The sequence below is a fragment of the Annulohypoxylon maeteangense genome (assembly GCF_022496945.1).
Source record: "Annulohypoxylon maeteangense strain CBS 123835 unplaced genomic scaffold GGS22scaffold_13, whole genome shotgun sequence".
NCBI classification, from domain to species: domain Eukaryota; kingdom Fungi; phylum Ascomycota; class Sordariomycetes; order Xylariales; family Hypoxylaceae; genus Annulohypoxylon; species Annulohypoxylon maeteangense.
The window spans coordinates 168,140-192,443 of record NW_025953260.1 but is presented as its reverse complement, the minus strand read 5'-3'; the positions used below and the strand labels follow the sequence as shown (position 1 = coordinate 192,443).

Genomic DNA, 24,304 nt, shown 5'->3' with positions numbered 1-24,304 from the left:
CTTATCCCACTGTGGAGGTCGCTGGTGCGCACATACTTGGGAACGGCGCTCAACCCGTGAGGATTTAGAGCCTTCTTGATCGCCGGCTTGCGCCTGTAGCGGCTTCGCTACTTCGCAAGTTCGGTGGCCGACTCGAGGCCGTAGTCTGTTGGACAGGGCGGCTCGACAGCTAAAGGATGGCCCCGATAAAAGGCGCTTACCTTTGCTACGCAGTACACCGTCATCCTCACTCCCACATCCGTAGATGATATAATAAACCATCGGCTCCTTTCGTGATGCTTCTTCTTATAGACGCGCTCTACGCTAAGCCGGTCAACCGCGTAGCCGGTATTCCAATACCATAGTACGACCCGTTTCGAACATGACTAGTTCCCCTACTACCGAAGAGGACCAACCGAACGTCAGCTACGAATCCCTCGCGTTCGGACTAACAAGAATCTGGACCGTTTGGGACCGTTCGGGTCTGCCAAGTTTATTTTAGGCGACTTGAGACAGATAAGTATAGCCGCAATGGCGGGAGATGCCGGCTCTTGACATTCAGAGGATTCATACATGCTGCCAGAGCTGCATAGTAGCATAGCAGCATAGCAACAGCATAGTAGCAGCATAACGGCATAGTAGAGCTATGAAATGTACCTAGGCTGCTAGGTGCACGCTGTATGTATGTACGCACATACTATGCGTCTAAGCCCCATCATAAACAGCCCTTCTCGAGTTTTGACAACTCACTTGGGCAATGTCGTTACCAATCAGACCACTACGCAGCGTGTTGATATGACACGACTACACGACAGGCCATATCGAGCAACCCGGACCTTCAATTCTGTTCAGAGGTGAGAATCGGACGGCGGATGTCCAGCCAATCCCTCATGGCTCGCCACCTACCCTACCGTAGCTACCGGTACTACCTAGCACAGTGTTCCTACAGCTACACGGCTACATAGTACATAGTACGCAGCTACGCAACGAATGCTCACCCTGCTCACCTAAGCTCTCACGCCCATACGCCCATTCGCTCACATCGCCGCTTACCCCTTGCAGGCTACATGGATCAACGTACCTATGTATCAGACGCTAGTGTTTCCGAGCCCTGCCCTTGAGAGGCGTCACGCGTCGCCATCCCCACCTGCATGGGGCTCGATTGAGCGACTCCAGAGAGAGCGCACGGGAAAGATGTCACTAGTCTCAGCCTCCAACGAGACAGAAGGGCGAAAAAATTCTTTGTGTACCAGTGGTGCCTGAAGGATCATGGGATGAGGTCTCTCTAGCTGTCTAGCTCAAAACTCGCCCCGAGCACACACCAACGATACCCGTTCCGCGGGAACCATTTCGTCTGATCTTTCCTTGTCCTTCTTCGCTCTCGGGAAACCCGCCGAGACAGGTTCGATCTTCTGTCCTGAAGACTCTTCCACAATCCTTCCACGCCGAAAATCGAAAAATCGAAAAATCGAGGCCGTAAGCCGCATAAAGGGGAAGAGGTTAGTAAGTTGTGTTCCATTTTTGTCTCGTCGATCATGCACCGTGCGCGCGACGTCCGTACAGTCGACCGTCTCCCGATTCGCCCACTCGGCGGCTTTCGTCGTCTAGTTCCTCTTGGAAGAGACTTTTTTCGATTAGCATCGTTCTACGCTCGCTCTATCTCGTACCAGCATCCCTTTGCCCTTCTGCCCTTCTGCCCTTCCATGCCTTTTGCTACCTAAACTAGCTACCTACCTAGCAGCCTAGTACTAGATATACTTACCAAGGTACCTACTTACGTATGGCGTACTTGGCATAGGTATGGTACAAGGTAGTACACGTATCACTGCCGACCAATCTGTTACGAATCTTTGGCAATTCGGCATCGATAGAAGCTAAGCTACAAACTAGCATACCTCCGCGAATATGGAGATCCCGAAGCGTTCAGGCTGTCGGACATCTGATACACACCTAGGTATGCGCATAGCTAAACGAGATGTCATACTATGTTGAATGTATTATCGTACGTATCCTAACGTCGCATCATAGCCAAGACCTTACGGCCAAATGGACACATCTAGAGATCGTATTACAGATCACATTGAAGATCACCCGGCGCAGCATTATGGATGAACCAGACCATACGGGTATTAGCGTCAACTCTCGTTTTCTGATATTCTAAGGTAGTAATCTGTAGTCGTATTCAAATAGCAAGGATTCCCCAACGCAAGGTAAGTCGAAAGCAACCCAAAACTGATCACATCCAGATACGTAACTGTTGTGTTACAACAATACGGTGTCTGGCTGTCTGGGTGTTAGTGAACCGACCTAAGTAAACAGTACTAGGTAAGCTGTAAGGTAGGTAGGTAAACAGATGAGTCTAGGTACCTACTAGGTACTAGGTATCTGTAGTACGCAATATGCACGATGGAAATATACTCCAACGAGCGCTCGACTCTTAAGCCTCTTTGCAAGCCTTCTGCGATGCGTATCCTTCCGGTAGGATTCATAAGGCTTCAACCCATCGCAATACCGACGTGCTCATAAGGTACAGTGTCTCCCAGGTAGTTTGGTACCTGCTGTAAGTAGACAGGTACTTACCATAGTACCTTTAGCAAACGACGAGATGTCCAAAAACTCCGGCGATTTATGCGTCGACCCGTAGGAACGAACACCCACACCCCTAGATATGCACGAAGCGAAGCGATTCAACCAATGGACGCACATTCTGCTTCACCTCCCCGTGTAGGTGCATGACAGGTCGACGTGACAGATTGCAAAAGGGCCGGGCTCTGCTCACGATACGATTCAGCACGGACTTCTCTTGTACATATGTATTGTCGCGTTGCAGCGACGAGCCGGCAAGCGGGAAGTCTAGCCAGCCATCTAACCAACTAACCCCTATAACTTACACGTTTTCTGCAAGCCTCACCAGGAAATTAAATTTTATAAAATCGAATCGATATCTGACAGACGCAGACTAAAGAATTCTGCACTTATGCAGGATTATCGGCTACCAGCATCAATATTTGCATTTGCCGTCATCTCCTCGAATGACGCATCGACGTTCTAGAAGATCTCTCTCGGGATTTTTCGCAACCCATGAAGTAAGGAAGAACTGTTCTGCGATCCCAGCTTCGCGGTCTCAGCTCCTCTACCTAGTCCATCACGGCAAGGTGGGCATGCGGCGCCGGATACAGCACACAACATCCCCGCTTAAGTCGCTCTGTTAAGAGATATCCGTGTCATGGACGTCTTCTCAGATTGGAAACCCGACCGTGCCATATCCCTCGTCATGCGCACTATGTATATCGCATCGTAGACGGTTTAGGGTTACGAGATCGTTGCTCCAACCGATGCCTCGCGATCTTCTCTCATCTGCGACGTTACCTCGACCGGCATTGAAACGAAGACGATTCGAAACTTGCCCACTTTAGAATAACCCGAGGTTCATCTTGCTGTTTATTTATATACCTCCTTACCTAACTAACTACTTACCTACCTACCTAATACCTACCTTCCTAGTACATAGTAGGTATGCATAGCAAGGGTATTGCGCTGTGATGCTGTCCACCTGCATTGTCCGATCTCGACTCTGTGCGCATTACTCGGTAAACCCTTGGTCATCGCATGTTGATGTCACTCGCTTACAGGTGCTTGGGGCTTCTAGAAAGACGCATCAATGTTTACTTTCAAGGGGCTCCGTTAACCATGGAATCACTAAGAGTATGGTGCGTTTGCTAGTAAAGCGCATATCGTTCTACGACAAGGGATCGCTTGGCGCCTCATCAACCCTAGCAGCCTAGTTCCCCATCAAGTTCTCGAACGTCTTCGATGGCCGATACCCAACAACTAGCAACCTCAACAGGCGCGAACGGGCTGACGGGTAGAACAGTTTGCTCGCAGGCGGCAAATAGTTTGTATTAGGGCGCCACCATGGATCTAGCCGCTCGCTCGAAGCAAGGGAATCGTTCGGCGGCGAGTGCCGACAGAGATACACATCGTATCGTGGTGGCTGTGTTGCCTCGAATAGTACAACCCAAGCCGGTTGTCTCGGACGTGAAACGGTAAGTGGGTAAAATAGGTAAACTTAACCACGGACGATCTGATGCCGATCCGGCAATCTATTCACCGTGAGGCTCTGCTGTCCTAGAGACCATGTGCCCTAGTCTGATACCAGATGGATGGAGGCGCTCGAGCATGATCCTTGTCTGGTTACCTTAAGAGATGCAATAAAGCCAGCGGAGTTGTTACCATAAGAGTATGCCATAACAGTATGTCCTAAGAGTATCGGTTCATTCGATCTTGTTTTTCTAAGATGGATGTCTCAGCTATTTTAAACGAGGCTCTATCTAGAAATAACTCAACTTGAGCAGTATAGCCAGAGAATCTCGCATACTAATAGCAGCGGTCGTAGATGCTCGTGCTATGACAACTGTCCAGATGAAAATGGCGAGTGCTATCTAGCCTCGAATTGTCACATAAGGTAATCTCACCGTCCATGTGGGTTTCTATACATCTTCAAGTCCAAACCTGCAAGACTTCGAAATCAAGTCAATACTCTCCTGACCCTAATCAAAGTGTCAACTGTGGTGGCTTCCTTATTGGGGTCTCTTTTCGTGCTAAAAAATCACAGCCGAAGCCTATGGATTTTTTCTTCCCTTCGTACTAATGAATACCTACACGATGATCGTGATAATGACCTGGTGCCGTTCAAAGTTCTTTCATCACCTCAGCCACCGCTTTTGCAGCTACCTTCTTCCGTTGCTCTTCCGGTAAACCAGCACTCGTGTCACGCACTGCCTGAAGCTTCATCATCATGAGCTCCATCTTTCGGATCTCATTATCATTTAGATCCTCCCCTCCATCAGGGTTATTTCCCGCGCTTGGCTCATCGTTGTCCTGCCCGGAATTCCATATCGCTTGTCTCAACTCTTCGAAGTCTTCGCGGTCAAAACCGAAGTCGAGGCTTTCTGGATCGAGATCAGGACCATCCTTGTCCTTGCCATTATCTTTGACGTCTTTCTCGATACGTAGTTCGTTTTCGAATTCTTTTAAATCCGACTCGAGATCTTCTGACACCTGTGACCAGTCGTTTGATTCCAGTGCTTCCAGTGCCCGTGGGATTCCAGTTTTCTCTACTTTGGGTGAGTAATGGTGTTATGATGTCAAAGTCAGGTTTGGCTGTGAAGACGTACCACCGAATTCGTTGCGTTCTTTTATAGTCTTACTCCTTACCTGAACGAACTCTAGCCCCAAATCTGCACAGCAGTCCTCCCATTCGTTGACATCGTCGATTTCTCCCACACCTAGACATAGGCTTACTCCGTCCCAGGACCAGCCGCCAAGTCCCTCCTTGACAACCTTGCCGACGCTTTGGATGAGTTCGCGTGCGGCCTTGCCTTCATCTGACTGTGACTCAATAGGGAGAGCAAAGACTATGACGAGGCCACCTAGCACTTCGAGTACCTCCTTGGCTTCGGGTGATAGAAACGAGTCGGCCCATTCTGATGGTGATGAGATGAGGTCTAACCATATAGGGACCTCTGCTGTGTAGTATGCTGTTTTTAAGGGAAGGTTGTGTGATGAACCAGCTAAGGTTGTTGACGTTTGCTCTGGATGAGTCCCGGTGAGATCTGGTTTCCAGTTAGTTCCCGAGATGATGAGCGATGTAATTCTTAGATGTGGATGCACTAAGGTAGGTGGCATATGACTTATTTCAGGGGCCAACGGCAACTAAATTTATGAATCTTGATCATCTACCTTTAATCACCCTAGTAAGATGTTGTGTCGAATCTGCCAATGACACGGCTAATATCCGACGAGGATTCGAAATATCCATATCGCTTACGATGTGACGTGACGTGATATAAATTTAATGGTAGATAGTTGAAGGAGGAAGAATGAGGGCGGATGGCAATCAACGCCGAACCCCGCCATCCCACCACCCCACTATCGTGTAAATTCATCCATGTTATCATCATGACTAAGCCGTGCCTTCCTATACTTAACCGGTAGTTGCAACATATTACTGGTGAGGAAAGAGAGAACCTTCATTTCAAACATTTAGTCTTGTTTACAGTTGTATTTTCACTTTAGGTCTGAGTTCAATTTAATTCACAATCCCTTCATCATGTCTCATCCCGAACCATCTCAGCCAGTTCACTTGACCAAGGCTTCTTCCATCAAACAATCCGGAGGCCAGACAGAGGGAATGATAAGATCCAACGCAATAGTCGATAAATGCGACGGCATATGTGCTACTCACATGCTTGCGAAACCACACACTGCTTCATCCGTCCACCACCATGGCGAACAGGACACGGTAGTCTATGCTGTTAAAGGACGGGGCACTGTTGTAAGTGAAGGGGGAGCAAAGAGGGTAGACTTGGAACCAGGCGACTACGCACTTATCCCCGCATTCATGGAACACCAAGAAGTCAACGACGGGGACGAAGATGTGATCTGGACTATAGTAAGAAGCGGGAGAATCCCCGAAGTCGTCAATCTCACTGGCTGGAATGGAGAGCCTATCAATGGTTAAGACTAGGAACCTTTGCGCCTCTACGGCTACGGACGAACGAACATGAAGCTTGCGCCTAACAGAAACACTAAGCACTCAGCAACATCCCAATGCTTCTTTCTATATTGATCCTGTATATATGCGAATGGTATATGGTACGGAGAAATGAACCACACCACCGTCTTTTCGTCTTCGGCACCTGAACACCTTCAATCTCTACGCCTCGCTATGTTGAAAAGTATAATTCGTTGTCTGTCGTAAGAAGGGGCGGGGAAACAATGTTGTATGAGCGGAAGAGCAAGCTCTAGAGGGTTTCGAGCCCGACGAAGGGTACCCCTCTTCAGCCACCTGTCGTGCAACCCAGAGGGCACCTCTCATCCGCTACTCTCCCCTCCATCATTCCCTCTCTCAACCCCGTCCACCATTGTAATCCGCACCACCCGCCCGTCTCAAACGAGCAACAATCTCATCCTGATCGATATCCCCACGGTCCCGCGCATCAACCGAGATGCTATGATGGCTAAGAACCCTCTTTACGGCCCCCGACTCGATAGAAACGCGCGCCTTACGCATGACCTTCGTGTTCTCGCCGATCCAAATCAGAAGAACGAACTTGACCCGCGTGCTCTCCGTGTCGTTGGCATACTCGATTCGCACGTACGCGTACTGGGCCTGCCCATCGTCCAGCTTGGGCCCGAGCTCCTGCAGACCGCCTGAGCCAGTCCCTGAGAGCACGAGCTTGTCGCCCATGGCGCCCGCATACGAGAGGAGTAGCCAGTTCGTGTCGTCCTTGTCGGATCGGACGGCGTCGTAGGCCGCGCTTACGTCGGGGGAGTCGAGGCCGGACATTTCTTTCGTTCTAGCTCGCGCGGGGTTGTGAGGGTGGAGTGGGAATGAGAGCGGAGTTTTTCGTGAGTCGTTATAACATGTGGTATTATCGAAATACCCGGATTTAGGTGTTTTGGGCGTTGAATTAGGTAGGTATTATCGAGTGTCCTGCTCGGAGGGAGAAGTGGATTGGGTGAATTGTGTCATTGGGAGAAGGACTGGGTCTTTGGACGCTTCGTCTCAAGTCGACGGAAATGGTAGGCCTGGCTGGCCTATTGACGGCCCGGTGGGGATTGGTGCCAGCTGTCGATCCTTGTTCGCGACCCCCTATTTCTTTGGCGCTGGTGTAGCTGAAACGATGTGATATCTTGGTAAATCCTGCGTTTGGATTGCTATTGAGATGCTGACATATCTAATTCATTTGTTATGTCATCCTAGTCTCTCACGATGGGCCTCTTTTGAGCTAAGGTCAGTGATTTCCAAGGTCTCGCTCACTCCTTACTTTTTCGTCCTTGGTTGAATTTCATCACGGCGACACCTATGCTAGGGACAACGAGGTAATTGGGAGATTTAGGCTTGCAAAAATGGTCGCAAGACAAGTATGTTCAACGTCAAAGATGGAGGGTTATGAAATATTGGATCTTCATGCCGTCATTACCTCAAATCTACGTATTTGATATTTAGCTGTGGGGCGTTGGTTCATATTCCTTAGGATTTGGACAGACTCCCTCCTCAACTGTCGTCTTGATCAGGTTATAATGGCAATATGACAGCAAGAGGATTACTATTTATGGGAATAATTGCCCTCTCGATTGCTCAGAATGGAACAACCCTTTTCGACTACGTGATAGCCGGAGCTGGTACAGCGGGTCTTCTTTTAGCTGTCATCCTTTCTGAAAACCCCAATATCACAGTCTGTGTTCTAGAAGCAGGCGGCGATGGGAGATACGAGAGCAACATTACAGATCCAGAGCTAAGAGGTACAGCTGCATCGTATTATATACAACCCTATACAACCCCATTACTCACCATGTCAGGGTCAATCCAGCATACCGAATATGACTGGCAATTTTGGACGACGCCCCAACCTGGTCTAGACACGGGAGCTCAGCCTGTGCCTAGGGGTAAAGTGATTGGCGGTACATCTTCAATGAACTGGATGATACACAATCTGGACAGCAGAATACAGTTGGATATCTGGGAATCGGTTCTTAACCTTACTGGCTGGAACTTCGAGACCTTATACACAGCCTACCGACAATCAGAAAAGATGTATGGACCGCCGAACAATATATCTCAATATTTCACGTATGATCCTGCGTATCACGGTGGTCACGGTTATATCCAATCAAGTTTCCAACGGAGCGTGCTTAACCTGTTCCCCCAATTCCTTAACCCTACGTTACTGAATTCCGGTTACCGGGTTCCTCCAGATCGAAACGGGGGCGATGCGATTGGTGGTGGATTCTTGCCTCTAGCTATCGAGCCATCTGCTTACACTAGGTCATATGCTGGCTCTGCGTATACCATGGCCGAAGGAAGATCAAATCTTCACGTCCTAACTAATAGCCAAGTGACGAGGATTGACTGGAAGGAAACTGCTCCTAATGCTTCAATCTCTGCAGCAGGACTTAGTTATACTGACCGAGAGTCCGGATCTAATTTAACCTCCCATGTGAATGGTCGACAAGTTATAATCAGCACCGGTTGCATTCAATCATCACAGATTTTGGAACTTTCAGGCGTCGGTGATCCAACAATATTGACCCCTCTCGGGATCACGCCGAAGATAAATCTCACAAACGTTGGTGTAGGATTGAGAGACCCGTAAGTGTAATATCAACCCCCCAAAATTCAATTGCAACGTCTTACATTCGAGAAGGCCAATGATGAATTATCCTCCTATCTCCTATGGACTCGACATCAACCTTACCGGGGGTGAATTCGTCCAGAATTATATCCAGCTAGAAAGCGCTCGCAACATGCTCAGCGACGATGACTACACGGCAGCATCGCAATGGCTCAATTCAAACAACAGCATTCCAGGACTCCCAGATGCCCAACTCCAAGTTTTCAAAACGCTCTGGTTCACGGATCAACCCCTTATAGAAATGGCATGGCAATTCAAGGAACCCAAAGTCACCCCGTACAATCTCCTACCGCTTAGCCAAGGCACAGTTCACATTAATAGCAGCGATCCGCTTGCCCCTCCTATCATCGATCCGAATTACAACAGAGTCATTGCCACTGTCAACGGCACGGCAGTCGAATGGGACATGTGGTTCCTCGCCAAAGCCGCACAATTCTGGGAAACGAAAATAGCCACGACGCCACCTATGAGAGATATCATTACGTCAGTCGACCCCCCTTTTGATATCCCCTTCGATCAATACTACGATATCGTCAAGCAGCGAACCGGTACTTCCGAGCACCTCACAGGCGGCAACCCGATGCTTTCGCAGGGAGCAGGGGGTGTAGTCGATACGTCGCTATTGGTATACGGTACCGACAATGTGAGAATCGTAGACGGCTCGGTCTTCCCCTATCAACCATCTGCCCACCCTATGGGTTTGACTTATGCGCTGGCGATGAGAGCAGGTAAGTTTAACAGGTACCTAAATACTAGGTAGGTAGGTTGCGGAAGACGCTAACCATGTTAGCCCAATTGCTCCAAGAGCTGCCTGATGGTGGCGGACTTACACCATCTCTGCAACTTCCGCAGAGTAATTCTAGCACGAACGCAACTGCAGTTTTTGGGGAACGGCACTAGTAGTGGAGGTACCTACATGTGATAATTGTGTCACGGTGAAGGACCTAGAAGGCGGGGAAAGGTAATACGTTGTTGCGAGAGTGTCTCTTGACCTCAGGCTAGATGGACCTTACCTACTTTCAATATTTACTGAAAATGCTACCTACCTACATACCTGCACAGGAGATTATCGTACACCTAGGTATCGTAAACTCGTATTTATTTGCACCGGAATCTCCTGACACCAACCATCACGTCCTACTATTTCCCCTCACGCACATAAATCCGGCAATCATAAGTGATTCTCCTCTTTCCAATATTGCCTCTCCTATGGACAGACGAATGAACAACGAGACCTGCAGGCAGTGTAACCCGATCTCAATCTTGTTTTAACCACTTCGAACGCGCAAGCTCCGCGAATCTCCCTAGAGTGAGGGATTATCCGTGGGAAAACTTCGGATAGCCTAAGACACGTCGAACGCCGATGAGGCCATAGCGGAACCTGTTAGGCACTATAAAATATTTCTTGGCGTTGGAGTTCCTGCGATCTCCTCACCACTTCCCCTGCTATTAAGACCAACCTCGGTACTTCCCTAGGAGAATACCCTGGCCGATCTAATTACGTATTGGCGCGGTTCTCCATGTTCTCGTAGCACGAATATCCATTGGGGAAACCGCATTCATTAGCCGGCCTGGGTTCAATCTCCGCGTCACGATGTAGATCTTTGCGGGGACTCCACGCTCGGGGTCATGATACACCGGTACGATACAGAATATGATCTGGATAGATCGACCGGGGGCACCGAAGCTCGCTCGCGATTTATCCATACACATTCCGAGGTTGAATATGGGTCAATAATATAATAAAGGTGTAGCCTTAGCACCCAAAGACGCCAGCCATGCCACATTGTTTCGCCAGAGCGGCAATTGAGTACTAGTAAATCACTAGTAAACCACTAGCATAATGGCGGCAGTGACAGTCTCCCAGGTGTCTTTCGAACACCACCGTGAGGCTTTAGGTATCGGTGAGGCCAATCCACGCATATCATGGCGATTCGAGGGAAGCTTCCCAAACTGGACCCAGAGCGGATATAGTCTCGAACTATCTCGGCAGTCGGAAGTTCAGCTATTCCATTATAACTCTTCGGATTCCATCCTCGTACCATGGCCTACCGTGTCATTATCGTCGGCGGAGTCTGCGACGGTTAGAGTGAGAGCGTACGGCGAAGGAGACCAGCCCGATACCCCTTGGTCGGATCCCTTCAACGTCGAAACAGGACTCCTCACCCAAGAGGACTGGTCAAATGCAACGATCATAGCTGCCGACAAAGAGACCGAACAAAATGCCCCACACCAGCCAGTACTTCTTCGAAAAGAATTCTCGGTGGGCGGTGGTATACAGAAAGCCAGACTGTATATCACTGCGCAAGGTATATATGACGCTTGGATAAATGGCAAGAGGGTCGGCGATCACGTACTCGCTCCGGGTTGGCAGTCGTATAAGCATCGGATTGAGTACAACACCCACGACGTCACTGACCTTATCCTCGATGGAGATAACGCGTTCGGAATCCAAGTTGGCGAAGGGTGGTATTCTGGTAGACTTGGGTATGTCACAAGATTCCCAGATGACCCGCGAAACGTAAACCAAGCACATGTTAACTGTGTGACAGATATAACGGAGGCGCTCGTAATATTTGGGGAGATACTCTAGGTACCATGGCCTTGTTGGTCATTACCTCAGAAGACGGTACCTCGACGAAAATCATAACAGACAAATCCTGGAGCGCGAGTACAGGAGCAATCATCACATCCGAGATCTACGACGGTGAGACATATGACTCAAGGCTGGAGCAACAGGGTTGGTCGGCCCCTAATTTTACACCAAACACAACCGCAAGCTGGATCGGTACAAAAGAGCTCGAGACTCCTTACAGCCAATTAGCTGCTCCAGACGGACCCCCTATTCGCCGTGTCGAAACAGTCGAATTGAAAGAAATACTCACGAGTCCGAGTGGCAAGACTATCTTGGACTTCGGACAGAATTTGGTAGGGTGGCTCAAGTTAACCGTCGCGGGCCCGGAAGGGACTAAGATCAAATTAACCCACGTCGAAGTTCTCGAGAATGGAGAAATCGCCACTCGACCTCTTAGGAACGCGACTCAGACCGACTACCTGACACTTTCCGGCAAGGGTACAGAAACCTGGGAACCGACCTTTACATACCACGGATTTCGCTTCGTCGAGGTGGATGGCTGGCCAGAGGAAACGCCATTGGATGGCAAATCCATCACAGCGATAGTCGTGCATTCGGATTTGGAAGAGACGGGAACCTTCGAGTGCTCCAATGAACTTTTGAATAAGCTACACAAGAATGTACGTTGGAGCATGAAAGGTAACTTCATGAGTATTCCAACCGACTGTCCCCAGAGAGACGAGCGACTAGGCTGGACAGGAGACGCTCACGCATTTTCGCCGGCGGCAAATTTTCTCATGGAAACATCTGGATTTTGGCGAGCTTGGTTAAAGGATTTCCACTCTGAACAAGTTAATGGTTAGTACTATTCCTTGGCTTCGTCTTTGGCTTCGTCCTTGGTTTCATTTTCTATTATCCCCTTGTAAGAATACTTGCAAACTAACACCTTTACCCAGGCGTGCCTCCGGTAGTTATCCCGGGTGTATCCGCAGCAGGATCCGCGATGGCGACGGCGATTTGGGGAGACGGCATCGTCGGCATACCTTGGAACCTATACCGCACTACCGGAGACTTGGTCGTCTTGAAAGAGCAGCTGGTCGGCGCAAAAGAATGGATCGATCAGGGGATCAAAAGAAATGACGTCGGTCTATGGAATCGGTCAACTTTTCAATTCGGCGACTGGCTCGATCCCAAGGCTCCAGCCGACCAACCAGGAGCTGCCACCACAAATTCGTCGTACGTTGCCGACACATATCTTATCTACGTGACGGGGTTAGTTTCCAAAATGGCATCTGAGCTTGGTCTTGTCGACGACGAATCCCAATACGCAAAGTCGGTGGCGGACCTCACAACCGCCTTCTGGCAGGCATGGCCTAAGGGTTCAATTAACGAGACGCAGACCGGATTAGTGCTACCTCTCTATTTCGACCTTTACAATAATGACGACGAAGCAACTACCGCAGCTAGTCGACTGGAGAGCATCATCGCGGATAATAATTACCTGGTTGGAACAGGATTTGCCGGAACCCACATCCTCGGTTCAACTCTCACCAAATATAATATGACCGACGTATTCTACAACATGATACTCCAGACGACAGTCCCCTCGTGGCTTTTCCAAGTCGACATGAATGCCACTACCACGTGGGAGAGGTGGGACTCTCTCGAGCCGGACGGATCGCTAAACCCTGGGGAGATGACGTCGTTCAATCACTACGCGGTCGGCTCGGTCGCGAACTGGATGCATACAACAATCGGCGGATTGGCACCGGCGCAGCCAGGCTGGAAAACGGCAGAGATCGCTCCACACCCCGGCGGTAACTTGACGTCGGCAAAGGCCAGCTACCTGAGCCCGTACGGGTTGTTCAAAACTGACTGGTCCGTCGACGATACCGGATTTCACCTGAGCGTCGATGTTCCGCCTAATGCAAATGCCGAAGTGACGTTGCCAGGTAGTAAGAAAGTGCTACAACTTGGCAGCGGAACCTACGAAATTTCTGATCCAGAGTTCCGTTATTGAAAAAAAGTAGAATTTTCTAATTTTCTAATTTTCATTGAGCTGACAGGCGACGCCTCAAAGTGAAAGATAGGGTCACATGGTGATTGTGATAGGCGACTGATACAGATCGATACCGTCACGTGATACTCTTTCGGAGGTCCGAACTGATAACTACGGCATCAGCTTCAAGCTGGTAATTTAACCTAATACAAACGATTCTCAATATGACCATACCCTCTTCTCCCCTCTCGCATCCTTAATACCGTTTCGATTCATTCTCCCGTAGTGTATTCTCAAGCTGAAGGCCACGATCGCAACGAAGAAGTTGCAGGCCGCGCACGTAAAGTTCCCGGTATCGACATCAAGCCATATCCATTGAGCGATGATCTGTCCGATACCAGCGCAAGAGTTATGAAGTGCAATGGCGAACGGTATCGTAAGTAAACTAGGCGAATTCACTGTAACCCATGAGGTGCATAGTGGAGCGGCAGGGAATGCACCTGTAGCCGCCATAACCAACGCGCCGTACCTCTGCACGTACGAGGTCGAAGGAAGTAAGCCAGCAGTCAGCCATCCTGCACCCCCGATAGTCGAGATTACCGTAATGTGCCAACCTCGGGCGTTGAACCGGTCAGCCGAGTAAGAGACTAGGATCGCGACGACGAAGCCAACAACCCACTAGGGCATCATGCATTGTATTAGTATGTTGGACTGGACCCCTTCTGGACTACTCTAGTGAGATGGGTCAACGAAGTGTACGACTCACCGGAGGGACAGTTAACAGCTGGGCTTGAATGGAACTATATCCTAACCCGGTGACGAGAGTCGGAGTGAAGAATGTAAATGACCCCTGAGTCACCACATTGGCAATCTGTTCACTGGTAAGCACCCGAGATTAACCAAAGGTCCGATACACGGGTATCAACTCACATAGACTAGGTAATGAGCTAACATCCGAGGACTGAAGAAGGTCTCCAATATCTCTTTTCGCGTCGCATGATCTCTACTATATCCACCCCCACGTTCCTTAACCCGATCCTCCGCGAACTTCTTTTCGGACGGGCTCAGGAACTTGGCGCGGGCGGGGTAGTCAGGCAATACGAAGAGTGTCGGTATCACACAAAGCATAGTTATCGTGCCTTCAAGAATGAACAGCCAACGGAAACCTTCGAGTCCGGCCCCGCCGTTTGCGGTTCCTAACCCGTAAGCGATACATCCACCGAAGGCACCGGCGAGATTGCAAAAGGCGATCACTACAGCGATTCGAACCGATCTTTCATCGTGGCGGTACCATATCGTTATGAGATACACGATCCCTGTCTCGTTAGCCATGTCCACTCCCTGTGAGGGTAGGTACTAGCAGGTAGGAATCTATTACCAGGAAAGAAACCTGCTTCGAACTACAAGATGTTAGATAACTTAACCGTATCATCGCGAGTCTAATAACTTCTAGGTACTAACCACCCCAATAAGTAACCGCAACACCAACACCGTAGCGTAATTCTGGACACCCGCGAACCCAAGAGTCAAGGCACCCCAGCAACCAAGGAGCGTAGCCAGCCAAATGGACGGGCGAACATAATGCTTCATAATCCAATTCGATGGAACTTCAAAAAGGGTATAGGCCAACGAGAACAGGGTGACGGTTAGAGAGTATCCACTAGCCGTCATCCCTGTCTTTTGGAGTAGATCATCACCAGTTTCCTGGTTTAGGACTTTTGCGTTCGCTATGTTACCTCTGTCGAGGAAGTTCAGGAGGTAGAGAAAGGAACATAGGGGAAGTATCCGAAGGTCGAGGCGTTTGTTGAGGAGTCTGTTACGCTCGTAGTCGAATTCTTCGTGGATAGTATCTCCGGATGATGGGACGGCTTTCCCCTCCTCGAGGTGCTCCGGGGTGTCTGTTTTCTCCATCGTCTAATTCTTTGGGGATGACCTTTGGTGCCTAGTACTTCTAGGTGGTGATGAATTCGACTGCCCAGGTGATGAATTGAGAACTGAAGAACACGCCCACCTCCCAAATAAGCGACTGGCATACCCGGACAGATAAGTAGGTCTCTAGATATAACTAATAGGCGTCACAGTAGCGGCTCATATTCATCCCGGTATGCATCTCCGCATTAACCCCCGTGAATGCTACACCATGGATCATCATTGCGGGGTAGTTCTCCGGATTCTTATTCCCCTGCACGAACTGAGCACGGTTATAGTCGCGAAAACATGTGCCGAGGTAGTAGCAGAGGTGACGGAGTTGGAGCATACAGGTAGATAGAATCAGTGGTCTTTTGAGGGTAACTATATTTAGTATCTATGTCTCCTAGCTACTAGGTATCTTACCACGATAGTAACCCGGTAACCGGGCCTTGAACACCGAAGGCACCGTATGTCCGTACAAGGTACATGACCTCGGCCGTCACGGTTCGACTAATCCTGGATTGATATCCATCCATGGATAAGAATAAGGCAAGTAGCCAAGGTACACTCGTCGGTGGCTATGACGCAATGTCGGCCTACGTCGTGCCGGCCCTGTGTTACATGAGTGATAACGGATTGGCTTACAACCATGAGTAGAGCCAAATCGGAATCCTTTACTGCCCTGAACGGCAGCGCGGTGGGTTTGATTTCAACACTTACCTCCTTAGCTGAGTTCACCCATCGCCATAGGTACCTATATCTGTTAGCTGTTTCTCCAAAACCGATACATGCGAAAAGATAATGACTAACGAGTATCGCACGCGTTATGGGTTTGGGATGGTTCAGGTTACGAAAGGAATCGCAATGCTATTATCAAGTTGGTCAGTATCATGGAAAGAAAAATTGTTCGATCGCATTAGTTGTGGCGCAATATTTATTCATGTAATATGCTGCACTCGCTAGAGCTCGCATTGTGTATCAACTTGTGGGCTATCACATCACGACGGCCCCTTGTCCGTATAACAAATCCATCCATTTTCTTGGGTATCACGGCAAAACACGAGCACGGAGCACCAAGTTGGGCACAAGCAGACCATCCGGCGGGTGAGTAGGCTCTATCCACACTTCACGGGCATCCAACATCGGCCAAATCATTTCGGCGGCCCAACATAGTTCTTTCGTCCCCAGGCTATGTACCAGCCGGCGGAGATGGCGATAAATCCTACGAAGACGACCGAGGCGTAGTTCATCGTCGTAGGATCGATTACCGGAACGGTAGTAGGCATGCAGAATAACGGAATCGCTAGAAGAGACCAGCCTATACTATTGTTAGCCCAGGAGACAACGGCCAGACTTTGGGTCTGACACGGTAGGGTGGGGTGAACTTACAAACAGCCACAATATTGCAGAACCATCCAAATGAACCCAAAAAGAAACTACCGGTGCTGACAGTCTGGCGACCATTGAGCATGCTGACTATGATCGGCGTAGCGTAAGAAGCTGTAAGAGCGATCACACCCACTCCCGAGAAGGCGTTGAAGGCGGCGGTGGAACCGAAGTAGATGACACCGAGAATGATTTGAACAACCATACTCAACATCATGGCGTTTAATGGTACGTCGTCTAGCCTGTGGTCGATAACCTTCCACCACTTGGATCCGGGAATGGCGCCATCTCGAGCAAAGGCGTAAATGCATCGCGAAGTAGCCGTCGTGCAACCGATACCACAGATGACGGCTAGGACAAGAAGAGGGACTAACAAGCCGAACGAACCCCCTGGGTTTCCTATCGCGCTCTTGATAATGGCCGGGACCGGTTGAGATAGGAGAGCGAGTTCTTGTAAGTTAGGAAGAACGAACATCAACGGAATCATGAACATCAACCCGGCTATGGTGTTGATACAAACAGTCATCACCATCGCTTTAGGGACTTGAGTCGCTGGCGCTTGCACTTCTTCGCACATCCTACGACAAGTTAGAATAAATCGGAATAAGGGGGGTGGAGGAAAGGGGAAAGGGGTATCAGGTTGGATACATACGAGATGATCATGCCGGTAGAAGAAGTGGCATAGGCGGCATGAAGAAGACCGACGAAGAACGACCAACCGGGTGTCCAGCCAGAGTTGACTTCGAAATGAGTAAAAACCCACTTCGCATCGTGACGGCCTTCCTTGGCGATGGCTAAGACGCAAACCATGATAGCGAGAACGCCGGCAAATGTCCAGAAAATTGCGAAAGTCTGGAGCAAAACTATTAGCACACCTGCACAGTAAAACACGACCCAGAGTAAAAATTCGGGGAGGTGAAGGTAATGCAAAATTCATATCGTACATCAAGAATAGGGAGCCATTTGTTCCCCAGAGACGAAACGGCATTGCACAAAAATGTGATTCCCAAAAAGATGAGGAATACTTGGTAAGGCTCGCCCGCGAGCACTCCCTCGCCCTCGGGTGTTTCGAAAACATTGACACATCCAACCAAGAACAAGGTAGTACCAAAGTTGACAGCCAAAGTGATGGTAACATTTCCGACGACATATAACCATCCGCAGGTCCAAGCAGCAAGTCGACGCCATTGTGGAGATGCCAACATGAAAGTCTGGTAATAGACACCACCGGCGGTTGGGTATACGCTCGTGATTTCACCTAGGGACGCGGCCACGCAGATGACGATGAGCGATACGGCTACCCATCCCCATATGATGTCGACCGGACCACCTGCGACTAAGGGATAGTACATCGTCGTGGCTAAACCATAGGGGATGGCTGCCAGAACGAAGGACATGAAGGCGACATGGAGGGTAGACCGATTCCGTTGCAATTCAGGGGAATATCCGAGAGATACCAAAACCTGGTCGGCGGTATGTTCCCCGGACTCGGCGCGACCCGCTTCGGCGTCGGTGGTGACAGGTTTCTTGATGTCGGCGTCCGTCATCTTCGGAATCGAAAACGAAAATGACAAAAAATGTCAATCACGCGACTAGATGAAGTGAATGTCGTTTGGCGATGCCACGTTACCAAGTAGGTAAAAGGAGAGTATAAGGATTATACGATAATTATTCTACTCCATATGGCTGATGATTTATAGGTTTGGATATCGCTTCGCTATTCGAACAGAAAAAAAGATGCTTTTTTTCCAAAGCCACAAAATTGAAAATTCAAAGTTAGACAAAGAGACGAAGTTTAAAAAGAAGAAAATACAAACGGGAAGGAGTCGCAAAAATAATCTCAGCTGATTAAGGAAAGAAAGGACTAAAAACCTGCGGGTTGATATCATAGCTGATCTTCACCCACGCCTTCGGAGAGCTAGCATAGGCTTGTCCCTGTAAATCGCCCTAGACAAGCCAGGATGACCCAAGGATAACCCAGGGTTATTCGCCTTGGCCTGTCTCTTAGCAGCTAGCGTAGCACGTGAGGATGACGGACAGGCCGCGTTCATGATAGGTACCCTTGTTCTCTGGCTGTGATACGTACCATGTATGTACCTGGGTAGAGATAAGAATGGCAAACATGTGTAACGTCGAAGTTGCCATTACAAGAATTAATACAACATCCAAGGTACATACCTAGACATGGGAGGCAATGTCGGAAACAAACTTTTCGATCGATTGATCTTACGAACCTTAAAGTTTCAATTACTAAATGCATTCAATTATGGTATCGACTAACCCGCTTTAAGGAATTCTCATCTTTAAACGATCGACGCGTACAGAATTTTGTCGGCCCTTCTCTGAACGAGGCAAAATGACCAATGGGGTTTGATGATTTGATACGCTTCCGCTTTTAAGGCAACGGCTCCGGGGGACCGAAGCTAAGCCCCGACTTTTCTTCGGTCCTAGAATGTAGTCGGCATAGCGGTCTTCCATAAACCCTGGATAGCCGGCTTATCTCGTACGAAATTGAACAAGCACTTGCTACGTACTCATCTGCATTAATCTGCATTAGTGGCGAAGATACGTGGAGGGAAGCCTGTAATTTGTGGGTTCGACACTCCTATTCTAGAATCGGTCAACGTTCTTTTCACAATAGCGAGGGATGGGCTCGTTTCATTCTAAGACTACTATGTAATGGAAATACAACATTGGGCTACGATGTGAATATTTGCGAGTCGTACGTATACGAATATTAGTTGGGCAATTATTGACTACTACCTAGGTACCTGGGCTGCTGGGTAACAAATACCTACGTACCTTCATAGGGCAACTGTGACGTAGGACTAATGACCACGAACAGGTTCACCGATGAATCACCTGCGCTCACCTACGCTCGACAGGGAAAATAACCCAATTTCCATGCAGCCATGTTATTATCTGTACCAACCGAGGCACGCATAGAATGTTATCAGACGAAAGACATTGGCCATTGGTCAATTGCAGATCCGCCAATACCAATGATTAAATGAACACTGTATTATCTAAACACCAGCAGACCCAGGATTCTGTAAATAGCCCACTAATGCCGTTTCATCAAGATAGGAGAGATAACACCAATAGCATCACAGAACCCAAATGTCAACTTGCTGAAACCCAGATCTTCGGAATCAGGACTCGTGTCGTTCAATACAAAATACAGGACAAAGCTGAGATATCCAAGTTATCAGATTTCCCGCGACCCCGAGTTTAATCCATCTTCACCAGACCGCATCAGACTGATCAGACTGTATCAGACCGCTTACAGACAATAGATAACGGGATCTCGGAATGTAACGAGGACCTGAGGCGGTGATTACCTATCAGAGGGAGACCGACACTGATAGATAGCAGTAGCATAAACGTTAATAGAAACTAAACCTAAATTCAATGATAAACCCCATGTCTAGCCACTCTTTCTTACCTGGGACCTAGGTACCTAGACATAGATAGTTTCAACTCTCACTCACTCTTGCGCGTCGTACTGCCTAAACACCTCATCCAACTCCTCCATCCTTATAACAGCGTCGTGGAGACGAGGCCATTCCTGCTCGTCGGGAAGATCACCCGTCGGCTTCCCGATAGCCCACCAACGCGCGAATCTCTCGTACAACTCTGCCACGATCCGAGACCGGTACGGAAGTTCCTTTTGCCAATCCTCCCAGTTCCATTCCACGTCGACTACCTCATCCGTAACATGGTCGTGCACCTTGATCTCGATCGGGTCCTTATATGAATCCGAATGCACGTATGCACCGTTGGCCGTTACCATGACCTCGCCCAACTCGCCGTTGATAGTCCACACGAACCCAGGGCTCCCTTTAAACTGTGGCCCGTTCCTGTAGAAGAAGGACAAAGTAGCATCATCCGCAATATTGGCCTTCCCCTTAGCCAGCTTCCCATGAATTACTAGGAGATCCGGGACATTAGTGGATCTTTCCTTGATCCGAGAACCGTCCTTGTCATGCACTCCAATCACCGGTCGCTGAATCTGCATGCGGCTCTGAAAAGACGAAAATTCCCCGAGGACTTCATGCACGTAGTCGATGGTGTGCCCGTAAGCGATCGTGATGGGGTTACCGCCTACTTCGCGATCCGCAAAGTACGATAGACCCTCCGAGAACGAGTCCCTCCTAGCAAGATTTCCGTAGGTGTGGACGTCGCTGCTCAGTACCCGACCAATACGTCCCGATTTTAGTATCTCTTTGAGCTTGATGACAATTGGGGAAACGCGTCCCTGAAGTCCGATGATAGTGTTGTCCAGACGTTTCTTCCCTGCCAGAGCGACGGCTTCCTTGTAATCTTGAACCAAGGGCCATTCTATGAAAACAGCCTTGCCAGCCCGTAGAGATGGTCCTGTGGACGAGCTATGTGTATCCACGCGCGTGCAACAGACCACTAGATCAACATTCGTATCTGAAGCTAGGTCATTCGGATCGCCGTAAGCCTTGACGTTCGAGGGAAGGGCGAAGGAATCCCGAGCTGCTTCTGCCGCGGAGGCACTTGAATTAAGTAGAGCGACGATTTCGTATTGAGAGCGTCCTCGTGGTGAGAAAAGGTAAGGTAGGTGACCTTGAGCAGCCCAAGACGTCTTTGCAGATTGCGAAAGTCCAACGAGGGCGACACGAATAGGAGCCATCTTGATGCGATAGTGACGAACGTTGGCGATTCGGGAATATTGAGACTTGATGTACCTATTGTAACACAACGACACAGTGACAGAGCAATGCAGCGACACGACAACACAACGAACAAACCTACGTAAATGTCAACTTCTTATACCCAAACCCACTGCTCCAAACCCAACGTCATTAGAAATCATCGTGAAGCAAAGTTGGATGACTAACCTCACCACTTAGTAAATTTCCCGATTGGGCAAATGGTCCTCGAATTCATTACCTAACCCAAAGCTCCATTATCCCAAAAGAGCCATCACGCAACACCCACCGAGCATCGCGACGACGACAAACACCTGCTTCCGCAAAGACGCCTGGGCTAAATAGAGGATAAAGGAGAGGAAAACGACACTATGGAAAAGACATCGGCACAGATACCTCTGCTGATATAATACTACATCCGGGAGACGCCTCTAGCAGTCCCCACCCCAACCTAACTGCCGATTCACCTCATTCATGGCACTCACACCAGCCCTAAACAAACCGAGCGCGCCGTTAACAGCGTAGTTGCCAGTATCAAGCGAAGGTTCAGGCTCTTGCGACCTTCTGAGATCCGCCTGATCCAAAACCTTCTGCCGCTTCTCCATCACAGCCTTAGATATAGCACGCGCCCACAAGTTATACCACTGATCCTCGCTAATGCTAACATATTCCTTAGCACCCGCCTCCGTCAGCCTCGAAAACGGCCATTCCGAAATCGCAACCTCCCACCTCTTCGTGCGCAGCCAGAGGTATGGCCAGGAGAAGATGAAAAGCAGGGTGACCATGAACACCGTCTGTATCCACGTCGTCAGCCGCCAGTGGTTTGTTCTCGCCTCGTTGTAGCATTCGACCAAGGAGTTTTTCATCACGAGCTCTACCTTGAGGTGGCCGCGGTAGTTGGTATTGTTCACGAGGGTCCGCAATTGGCTCTTCACACGTTCCTCGTTGAACCCTATCATGGTACGATGGAGCGCGAAGACCTTTAGGCCGGCGTGGCTAGCAGCGTACCGATGACACCATTCTGTGAGTGTCGGCTTCGGGTTGCCGCCGACTTCGATGTTCTGGTGTGTGCCCGGAGCCCGTTTCCGAAATATGGTGCCTCGTTTCGTTTTCTCGAAATTCTCTACAGTGCGTAGCTGATTCCACGACTTGTGATATTGTGCATCGTAGTATAGATATGGTGTCAGTTCGACGGATACGTCAAAGTCTACAACGGTGGTAGTTTCGTTTTTGTCCTTGTCGTTCCGTCTCGTTTCGGTATGTGTTCCGACGAGTTTGATGTAGGGTCGCGGTGGAATGGCAGCAAGTTTTCGGATGTGCGACTCGAGCGCATCCGGATATTCGAGACTCTTCGCTATCCAATATTGGGCACCGTAGTTGCTATCATTAAAGACTGTACCGTCTTCCATCATGAGGGCTTCAGTGCTGTTGAGTGGTGGGGCCCGGATGGCTGGTGGAAGTAAAGATTCGACTTCGCTGTAGTTCGGAGGTAGATCATCGATAGAAATCTCAGGAGTGTCGAGGACATCATGATGAATGTTGTTTCTAGAGCTCTCGCCCACGTTTGAGTGTAGCGAAACGGAATCGGCTGCCTTGCTGGCAGATAGATCTGAAGGTTTGCCCATTGTTCACGAGGTGGCCAGATAATGTACCTAGTAGGTAGGTAGGTAGATAGGTAGATAGGCAGGATAAAACTTTGAGGAAGCAATCGAAAATAGGTAGAGCCTATGATGGACCAATTCACCTACCTTCTTGATACCCAGAGCAGCCTAATAGTAACGCAGTCTTAGAAACTTACAATGACAGGTGGGCTGAAATGTGAGGAAGAGTTTAATGAGCTGAACAGCTGAGGCGGATGGGTCTTGGAAGATCTAGGAGTCCTAGGTAGCAGGTACCAAGCTGCCAAGGTAACTAAAACAATAGATCCCTGTTAACCCCCGCCAATCATGAATAGGCCGTGTAGCGTGTATTCTCACAGAGAAGGAACGTAGCATCTAGAAACTTAGAGGCATCAATTGAAACTCTGTTAGCTACCTGGATGCTGGAACTGCCTAATGTTAGCCTCGCTGCCTTGGAAGGTGCTTTCTCGAGCCCTAGATACGAAAAAGAGAAGTCGCTGCAATGAAGTCCTGTATCCAAACGCAAGAAATGCAAAAAGTGAATCGTGACAAGAGTGGGATTCGAACCCACGAGGGTTTCCCCACGAGGAAATCGTGTTAAGATTGCAACCTTAACCTCGCGCCATGGACCAACTCGGCCATCTTGCCCGTGTGATGTGAAATCAGCCTCCAATTGACGTAGATATCTGTGGTGAGAATTTTCCTATACGATGAATTCTATTGGATGGGAGCTTCGATCCAATGCATAGTCCGTGGAAGAACTCCGGCTAAGAACAAGAGCTTAGCGTACTAGCGCCGGCTCTATTTTATTTCTATTACACAATCGTGCGTATCGTTAACGAAGCCAACTTCAGAACGTTGCAAAAAAAAAAAAAAAGTATTCATGGAGAGCAACGCGCTATCTGCTTAATTGGCAATTTGGTACCTAGTAGCCTAAAGACCTTTTGTGACTTGAA

At 49.1% G+C, this 24,304-nt stretch overlaps 9 protein-coding genes and 1 non-coding gene across 10 annotated transcripts; 3 read left to right on the top strand and 7 right to left on the bottom strand.

The window, feature by feature from the left end:
• Positions 1–4,658: 4,658 nt before the first annotated feature.
• On the bottom strand, positions 4,659–5,838 carry GGS22DRAFT_167822 (uncharacterized protein). Its single transcript, XM_047962036.1, has 3 exons — positions 5,722–5,838; positions 5,157–5,594; positions 4,659–5,096 (listed from the first exon to the last, which is right to left on the bottom strand). The coding sequence occupies exons 1-3, from the start codon at positions 5,798–5,800 to the stop codon at positions 4,672–4,674; spliced, it is 942 nt and encodes a 313-aa protein (XP_047816903.1). The 5' UTR covers positions 5,801–5,838; the 3' UTR covers positions 4,659–4,671.
• A 201-nt stretch (positions 5,839–6,039) lies between these two features.
• On the top strand, positions 6,040–6,696 carry GGS22DRAFT_35342 (RmlC-like cupin). The gene has a single exon (XM_047966884.1). It carries the CDS (start codon positions 6,092–6,094, stop codon positions 6,500–6,502), a length of 411 nt encoding a protein of 136 aa, XP_047816902.1. The 5' UTR covers positions 6,040–6,091; the 3' UTR covers positions 6,503–6,696.
• On the bottom strand, positions 6,697–7,703 carry GGS22DRAFT_35352 (actin depolymerizing protein). Its single transcript, XM_047966885.1, has one exon. The coding sequence runs from the start codon at positions 7,328–7,330 to the stop codon at positions 6,890–6,892; it is 441 nt and encodes a 146-aa protein (XP_047816901.1). The 5' UTR covers positions 7,331–7,703; the 3' UTR covers positions 6,697–6,889.
• Positions 7,704–10,551, top strand: GGS22DRAFT_35379 (uncharacterized protein). Its single transcript, XM_047966887.1, has 3 exons — positions 7,704–9,136; positions 9,192–9,907; positions 9,970–10,551. The coding sequence occupies exons 1-3, from the start codon at positions 8,076–8,078 to the stop codon at positions 10,077–10,079; spliced, it is 1,887 nt and encodes a 628-aa protein (XP_047816900.1). The 5' UTR covers positions 7,704–8,075; the 3' UTR covers positions 10,080–10,551.
• On the top strand, positions 10,377–13,774 carry GGS22DRAFT_195338 (glycoside hydrolase family 78 protein; the record flags this gene model as incomplete). The annotated part of the gene is made up of 3 exons (XM_047965652.1): positions 10,377–11,666; positions 11,732–12,612; positions 12,711–13,774. Exons 1-3 carry the CDS (start codon positions 11,023–11,025, stop codon positions 13,772–13,774), a joined length of 2,589 nt encoding a protein of 862 aa, XP_047816899.1. The 5' UTR covers positions 10,377–11,022.
• Positions 13,775–13,799: 25 nt separating this feature from the next.
• GGS22DRAFT_35370 (MFS transporter) lies at positions 13,800–16,064 on the bottom strand. Its single transcript, XM_047966886.1, has 5 exons — positions 15,215–16,064; positions 15,132–15,153; positions 14,684–15,069; positions 14,520–14,624; positions 13,800–14,431 (listed from the first exon to the last, which is right to left on the bottom strand). Exons 1-5 carry the CDS (start codon positions 15,662–15,664, stop codon positions 13,973–13,975), a joined length of 1,422 nt encoding a protein of 473 aa, XP_047816898.1. The 5' UTR covers positions 15,665–16,064; the 3' UTR covers positions 13,800–13,972.
• Positions 16,065–16,158: 94 nt separating this feature from the next.
• GGS22DRAFT_167810 (amino acid transporter) lies at positions 16,159–18,868 on the bottom strand. The gene is made up of 5 exons (XM_047962035.1): positions 17,995–18,868; positions 17,703–17,902; positions 17,054–17,628; positions 16,475–16,982; positions 16,159–16,418 (listed from the first exon to the last, which is right to left on the bottom strand). The coding sequence occupies exons 1-4, from the start codon at positions 18,595–18,597 to the stop codon at positions 16,816–16,818; spliced, it is 1,545 nt and encodes a 514-aa protein (XP_047816897.1). The 5' UTR covers positions 18,598–18,868; the 3' UTR covers positions 16,159–16,418; positions 16,475–16,815.
• Positions 18,869–20,402: 1,534 nt separating this feature from the next.
• On the bottom strand, positions 20,403–21,980 carry GGS22DRAFT_35325 (NAD(P)-binding protein). The gene is made up of 2 exons (XM_047966883.1): positions 21,919–21,980; positions 20,403–21,828 (listed from the first exon to the last, which is right to left on the bottom strand). Exon 2 carries the CDS (start codon positions 21,708–21,710, stop codon positions 20,538–20,540), a length of 1,173 nt encoding a protein of 390 aa, XP_047816896.1. The 5' UTR covers positions 21,711–21,828; positions 21,919–21,980; the 3' UTR covers positions 20,403–20,537.
• GGS22DRAFT_35320 (uncharacterized protein) lies at positions 21,838–23,586 on the bottom strand. The gene has a single exon (XM_047966882.1). The coding sequence runs from the start codon at positions 23,352–23,354 to the stop codon at positions 22,161–22,163; it is 1,194 nt and encodes a 397-aa protein (XP_047816895.1). The 5' UTR covers positions 23,355–23,586; the 3' UTR covers positions 21,838–22,160.
• Positions 23,587–23,894: 308 nt separating this feature from the next.
• On the bottom strand, positions 23,895–23,996 carry GGS22DRAFT_t96. The gene has a single exon. It is a non-coding gene; the product is annotated as a tRNA-Leu (tRNA).
• Positions 23,997–24,304: the final 308 nt, after the last annotated feature.

Coding starts and splice junctions, on each gene's coding strand:
- GGS22DRAFT_167822 (XM_047962036.1), bottom strand. CDS start 5,800: ATGGATATTTCGAATCCTCGTCGGATATTAGCCGTGTCATTGGCAGAT. Junction 5,595..5,721: donor TCTTACTAGGGTGATTAAAG/GTAGATGATCAA, acceptor ACTGGAAACCAG/ATCTCACCGGGACTCATCCA. Junction 5,097..5,156: donor AGAACGCAACGAATTCGGTG/GTACGTCTTCAC, acceptor CACCCAAAGTAG/AGAAAACTGGAATCCCACGG.
- GGS22DRAFT_167810 (XM_047962035.1), bottom strand. CDS start 18,597: ATGACGGACGCCGACATCAAGAAACCTGTCACCACCGACGCCGAAGCG. Junction 17,629..17,702: donor TCTACCGGCATGATCATCTC/GTATGTATCCAA, acceptor AACTTGTCGTAG/GATGTGCGAAGAAGTGCAAG. Junction 16,983..17,053: donor CTGCAATATTGTGGCTGTTT/GTAAGTTCACCC, acceptor ACAATAGTATAG/GCTGGTCTCTTCTAGCGATT.
- GGS22DRAFT_35325 (XM_047966883.1), bottom strand. CDS start 21,710: ATGGCTCCTATTCGTGTCGCCCTCGTTGGACTTTCGCAATCTGCAAAG.
- GGS22DRAFT_35342 (XM_047966884.1), top strand. CDS start 6,092: ATGTCTCATCCCGAACCATCTCAGCCAGTTCACTTGACCAAGGCTTCT.
- GGS22DRAFT_35352 (XM_047966885.1), bottom strand. CDS start 7,330: ATGTCCGGCCTCGACTCCCCCGACGTAAGCGCGGCCTACGACGCCGTC.
- GGS22DRAFT_35320 (XM_047966882.1), bottom strand. CDS start 23,354: ATGGGCAAACCTTCAGATCTATCTGCCAGCAAGGCAGCCGATTCCGTT.
- GGS22DRAFT_35370 (XM_047966886.1), bottom strand. CDS start 15,664: ATGGAGAAAACAGACACCCCGGAGCACCTCGAGGAGGGGAAAGCCGTC. Junction 15,154..15,214: donor TGCGGTTACTTATTGGGGTG/GTTAGTACCTAG, acceptor AACATCTTGTAG/TTCGAAGCAGGTTTCTTTCC. Junction 14,432..14,519: donor AGCTGTTAACTGTCCCTCCG/GTGAGTCGTACA, acceptor ATGATGCCCTAG/TGGGTTGTTGGCTTCGTCGT.
- GGS22DRAFT_35379 (XM_047966887.1), top strand. CDS start 8,076: ATGACAGCAAGAGGATTACTATTTATGGGAATAATTGCCCTCTCGATT. Junction 9,137..9,191: donor GGTGTAGGATTGAGAGACCC/GTAAGTGTAATA, acceptor ACATTCGAGAAG/GCCAATGATGAATTATCCTC. Junction 9,908..9,969: donor TGCGCTGGCGATGAGAGCAG/GTAAGTTTAACA, acceptor TAACCATGTTAG/CCCAATTGCTCCAAGAGCTG.